This window comes from Plecotus auritus, assembly GCF_963455305.1.
Source record: "Plecotus auritus genome assembly, chromosome: 4".
NCBI lineage: Eukaryota > Metazoa > Chordata > Mammalia > Chiroptera > Vespertilionidae > Plecotus > Plecotus auritus.
The window spans coordinates 138,084,660-138,090,753 of record NC_137775.1 but is presented as its reverse complement, the minus strand read 5'-3'; the positions used below and the strand labels follow the sequence as shown (position 1 = coordinate 138,090,753).

The 6,094-nt window shown below is 48.3% G+C and overlaps 1 protein-coding gene across 1 annotated transcript; it reads right to left on the bottom strand.

Annotated features, from left to right (window-relative positions):
* Window positions 1-312: 312 nt before the first annotated feature.
* On the bottom strand, window positions 313-1,197 carry LLCFC1 (LLLL and CFNLAS motif containing 1; the record flags this gene model as incomplete). Its single annotated transcript, XM_080665170.1, has 2 exons — window positions 313-497; window positions 1,056-1,197. The coding sequence occupies 2 exons, from the start codon at window positions 1,195-1,197 to the stop codon at window positions 313-315; spliced, it is 327 nt and encodes a 108-aa protein (XP_080521296.1).
* Between the last annotated feature and the right edge of the window lie 4,897 nt (window positions 1,198-6,094).

The following is a 6,094-nucleotide window of genomic DNA, read 5'->3' as shown; positions in this document are numbered from 1 at the left end:
AATATGGCCCCCAATTGTTTCAAGATTTTATTGCTATTACTTTTATTGTAGCTATCTCCTCCCCCTAATCTGCTGTGCTGAACAAAGCCAGGAGGGTTGTGGAAGAGAGAAGAGCACAGGTCTGGTGTATCTGGCCCTGAAGGATGGAGCTCAGAGCAGGGGCAGACAAGGGGCAGGACACTGTGTGTATGTCTCCTTGGGAGTAATGACCTGAAGCCCAGGGGAGAGAGGGTCAGTAAGCTATCATGAAACCGAGGTAGATATCCAGGTCCTCATCCAGGAAAAAGGCTGCCACCTCATCTTCAATGTCTCTTATAAAAAAACAAGGACACTGGCCACATTAAAGCACAAGGCTAGGTCGAATAGGTGGTCACGAACAGCTGTGTTCTCCATCTCCGATGTCTTGTCATCCTCTTGCTGGACCATGTTCACCTCCTGCCACATCTCACCCACTGAGGAGGCCACAAAGTACTCTTCGAATTGCTCTTGATTTTGGTCTGGAACAGGGGAGAGGGGGAAGGTGCTGAAACACTGATCCTAACCTGCCCCTGTACAGGAAATGGGAAGAAGTTGGAGAATATGGGGAAAGTTAGGTCCTGCGGCTTTTTACTCAATTATCCATATCCTTGTCCTTGACCAGAGAGGTGATGCTTCATCTGGGGGTCCCTTCTTATCTGTGTGAAACCACAGCTCCAACCCAAGAGCACAAACACCCCATTTCCAACTCAACTGTGTCCTTCAAAGTGTTACATCATTTGGGAGTGAGGGACCATCTTAAAAAAGAGTGAAAATCAAAAATACTCTTCCCAGACAAATGCATGTCCATGAAAGCTCCATGCAATTTTCACCATCCTGGAGTATTCCCCTGAATAGGGCTCTCCCCTGCTCGAGACCCTTTCACATGACACCCTCACACTACAATAGTAGGGGACCTGGATATTCTATCACAACCCAAACCTATCTCAGATTTCTCTCTGGCCTGATAAATCATCTAAGAGTGACTGCAAACAGATCCGGTCCCTAGCCTCCCGAGGTTGCCCTCCTTTTCTACTTACCTGTAGAGGGTATTTGTTCTTTCTGACTCCTCTCATTGCGGCCTGGGCTCCCTCCCTGAGGCTTCACCCCCTTTACCCACAGCAGCAGTAAGATGGCTGCCAGTAATGCTGCTCTGAGGAGCTGGGAGCCCAGGGAAGTCATGGGTCTGCCCATCCACTGTTGTGGCCTTCCCCACTCCCCAGTGCCCAGCAGGCTCCCTGCCACCTCCCTCCCCTGTCCCAGTCCCACCCCTTACCCCTTCCCAGCACCGTTTTCTTCCCTTCCCTTCTATAGGACCTCTGACCTCATGAGCTCTGTGATATCACAGCCATGGGATGACTCATTCCAGCTCACTAGAGAGTTCCATCACTGGGCAAAAAAGTGGCGAGTAGTCAGCAGGGGACCACCAAGCCTTTGAGCATGACTATGGAGATCAACACAGATGACTTAAGAGTTTGCAAACTGCTTTCACATCCATTGCATCCTTACAGCAGCCAGGTCTCAAAGGAATAGTGTCATCATCCCATTTTATAGATGAGGCTACTAAAGTTCACAAAAGAAATGACTCACCCACTCACAATCACAGAGAAAATAAGGGGCAGAGCAGGATTATTGAATGTCACAGCTTCCCACTCTTCCATGCAGCCTTTCTCAAAGGAAAGTGGCTTGAATAGGATGGGCTGAGACCAGATGCCTGAAATAAGGATCCTCAAGTTCTGGGCTGTGCTTAAAACTCAGGTCCATTGAAAATTAAGGAGGGGAAGGGGAAGAGGTAGAGGGTGGAAAAAGAGTCCATCTGGGCCTTGTGTGTGTGTGTGTGTGTGTGTGTGTGTGTGTGTGTGTGTGTGTGTAAGAAAGAGAGAGAGGGAGAAAAAGAAAGAAAGACAGACACAAAGGGAAATAGGACTTACAGAATGCAGGGTATCCTGGGCCTAAGTTGAACCTATTCTCTCCTTCTTCCTCCTCCCCTAACTGTCCTCATTCCTAGACTTTGCCCTCTTGTACTGATAGACTGGAACAGCCTTTTCTCTCATTGTACATCCTCTTGTACTTTCAGTCACAGAGAAAACTTTGTTAGAGGCTCATTCACTAAACTTCTTGTTTGGTAGAAGGAGTTAGAGTCCTCAGAGAAGAAGCAATGTGGCAGAGAGACAAGGAGTCCACCTAACAGATCTCAAGAAACCTGCCTCAGTGGCCCACTGCCCACCCTGCCCATGAACCTGGTGAGCACATACCTATTGGAAGTAACTGGCTGTGGCTAATTTTCCTCTGCTTCTTGGGACAGAGACGATGGTTAAGGGTGAGTTGGGATGGGGTGGGGCAGGGTGGGATGAGGTGGGGGAAACAGTATAGAGGGCTGTTCTGAAAACCTGAACAGATATATGTCATGAGATACAGGAGAGGTACGTGAATGGGGATGAGTGGGAGAAGATAAATCTAGACACATTTGATCTATCCCAATGAGCTCACATCACTCCTGGTGCCCATGCATTCCACACCTGAATGAACCACCAAATGCAGGGGTAAGGATGTGTGCAGAAGCACATATCTTTCTGGGAGAGGGGATTGCGTGTGGAAATTTATTTCCACAGATGTTACCCATGTTGCCTACTTCATATACTTCCTGGTGATCCAAGCCAGGTGACTGGTTGACTGAGGAATGGCACAAGAAGTCACTTGATGGTGGGGGTGGGAAGATTAAAGTAAGCAGGTGACCCTGCTCATTCCTACCTTGAACTCATTGACCTGCAGATCCAGGGAACGATGCATGGGTAGAAAAAAATCACTAATGTCCTCCTGGCTATTTGGAGGACGAAGCCTCTTGGTTCCTGGCCAAAAAAAAAAAAAGCTATCCCAACTTGTGAGCATAAATGGGGAAGGCAGCCGTGGTGGGGAGTGTCTTGCAGAAGAGGCAGGAGTGGAAAGAACCGGGTTATAATGAACACCCTCCTTCCCAGCTTCCCACGCTGAAAAGAATACATCCTTGGAGGAACCAAGAATCCCTTAAATTTTGTTTTCTTAATAAGAACTATTTAAGAAATATGAAAAACAAAAAGGGCAAATAGTTCCACCCTCCAGTGAGCATCACTATTAATGTTTTCAAGGACGGTATTCAAATCCTTTCCCTATGTGGCTGTGGGCATGTGGGTAGGAGTATATTTCCTATCAATTAAAATCCAGGTGTGCATTCCTCCTTATTGCATCAGAATAGGGGTTGGCTGCTTTGGTACCAAACGGCTCTGGGCCCTGACATTGCTCTGACCTGCTCCTCCTGGGCACCTGGAAGGCATTATAGTCACGATGGATGTCAAGGCATCATCATAGGGTTGAAGCTGCTGCCTGAGGGAGAGAGACTGTGGGTGTCTTTGGCCCCAGAAAGCTGAGAAAGCATGCAAAAGAATGAGAGGAGAAAAGGGACAGAAAGTGTAGTGATACGGTAGATGACAGAGGTGAAGGAGTGGTGGGGAAGAAAGCTGGAAAAGAGAAGAGAGAACTCCTTAAAGATTAGAAAACAGTTTCCAAATCTCTAGTCTACCCCTGGGACAGGTGGGACTGTTACTGGAAAGGGGACCTTGCCTGGAGCAAGTCTGTCTAGGGCCAGCTGGTAGTGTGTGGGCTCTTGACTTGGGCAGGGAAGATTCCATAACACGAGTCCAGGTGATTTTTGAAAGTATGTTATTAAAGCTCAGGACAGTGAAACACAGGAAGGGCTTAGCATAGAAGAAGTGACAGGAGAGGGCCTAGATGGGAAAAATTAGCCTAGGTGGGGCTGCTTTCACTCACTGGGAAGTCAGAGAAAGAGGGCCTTGAGGACAGGGTCAGAGGGTTAACCCAGGAGGAGCTGCTACTGCCCCTGGCTCCCCTGGTTGCAAGCCTCATGGGGTCTTATAGAGTTTAGGCAATGAACACCTGTGGGGAAAGAAGAGGGAGAAGGGAAGGAAAAGGTGTGGGTGTGCTTCTGGGAGGGAGAGCAAGAGCTGGGACCTTCGTTTTGAGGGGTTTTAAAGGCTGGGAGTTTAGGGAAGGTCTTAGCGGAGGATCTCAATAGAATATTCATCAGTTCTATGCTGATGTGCCAAAATGAGATTTATTCCCTTAAATTCATCTGTCCTTGGGTGTGGTTGACAAATGGCTCTAATTGGATTTCTGTTATCTGTCTCCCTGAGTAGGGTGATTTAAGCTACTTAACCTCTTGTTGGAGAGAAGTGCAAACCATTTACTCTTTTTTTTTTTTAAGATTTTTTTTTATTGATTTTTAGAGAGAGAGAGGAAGGGATAGGGGAAAGAGAGAGAGAAACATTGATATGAGAGCAAAACATTGATTGGCTACCCTGACCAGAAATCAAACCAGCAACCTTTTGTTGCATGGGATGATGCCCAACCAACTGAGCCACAGTGGCCAGGACCAAACCATTTACTCTTAAGTATCCTTGGTTTAGGGAAGATAGAATTTACTAGATGGCTGCAAACTGCTGTTTAATTATCTATCTCAGTTTCCCTATTCCACTTGCCAAAGAATTTTCCTAGCTTCTTATATCCTGCCTCAGGACAACCTGGTCCCCTCAGGCTGCTGGTACCTGCCCCTTCGACTGGAGAGCACAGTGCAGGCACAGAAGGGCAAGTGAGAGGGTGAAGAGCCTGCCCCCTTTCTCCTCCCTGACCCAAGGACACTGCCCTTGGTGAGAGACCCTGTGCACCTGCTCTGTGCAGCTCTGACTGGGCCTGCCCTCTCCCACCCCCTCCAAGATTAGCTTTATAGGCTGGGTGCTACTTTCCTGTGCCTGCCCCTGCTTATCAGCTCATCTACAACCCCCACCTCAACCTTATCGCTGTCTCCATCTCCTTAGACTAATCCCAAGGCTTCAGAGGCTATTACCACCTCACCCTGCCTAACCCCCAGCGCAACAGAAAAATGTCCCACAAGGTGACTCCCTCCCCTTAGTCAACCCACACCTCCCCCTCCCTAGGGTGAGAGCATGCTTTCTCCTTGTCTCCAGCATCTACTCTTCCTTGCCTTTTTGATTTTCCTTTCAACTTCTGTCCTTCTCTAAAGGTTGTTTTGTTCACCTTGCAACTGCTAGAAAAAACACCTTCATTCTTACAGCAAAGAAGGAAGCATTCCCCTGTTCCTGAAGACCCCCAAGGGGGAGGGTCCCCTGCCTATCTCCACTCAAATCTCTCACATCTTTATAGGCAGAAGGTTCCCAAGAAGCAACAAGGTCTGGCATGTGATCTGGAGCTAAGGTTTCAACTTTAAAGTTAGTTCCAGTTTTGCTGCTTGCTGTGGGTACTCACACTCCCTGTCTGAGCTCCATCTTGGTCTTCTCACTTATGAAATAAAGAGAACCCTCCCTATTCCCTGCCTACGTCTTAGGGCTATTGAATGACTATAGTTTAGTTGTAGGTATATACTGCTTTGAAAACAATCAGGAGGAGAAATAGAAACTGTCATATCAGACAGTTTGGCTTACTCTTTCCTCCTGCTCTTTCATTCCCAGAGAGGGACCCAAAGGTGGGTGGGTCTACCTCCTTCACCTGCCCTAGCTTCCTGCTGTGAAAATACAGGGCCCTCTGAAGGTCTCCTCTGATGGGGTCTCCAAGTAGCTGGAAGAGAAGAGGAGTTACCGTGAGTTTCTCACAGAGGAGGGGTGGCCTGGACCCCTTTTGTGAGTCAGGGCTGCAGGGTTGAGGACAGAGATGACCACCACTCAGAGAAGCAGCCCCAGGGGCTTCTAAGCTCATCTCTGGAAGGAGAATAAACATCATTGAGTTCTTAGGATCATGCTTTATAGCCACTTCCATGAGAGAGCTGAGGTGCTCCCCCCACTTTACAGATTAGCAGACTGAGGCACAGAAAGCTCACCTAACTGATTTGCAAGGGCTGAGAGAGCCAGGATTCAAACCAGGCATGATTTTCTAATCAGCTGCATCCCACTGACTGCTCACCTTGCTTGTGGGAGCCAGCTTCCAGGTCTCTCACTTTACTCCCCATTCAGAGTGCTCTGCCCCGCCTCTCACCTGTCCAGGTCTCAGCCCCAACCCACTGCCAAAGTTCCCT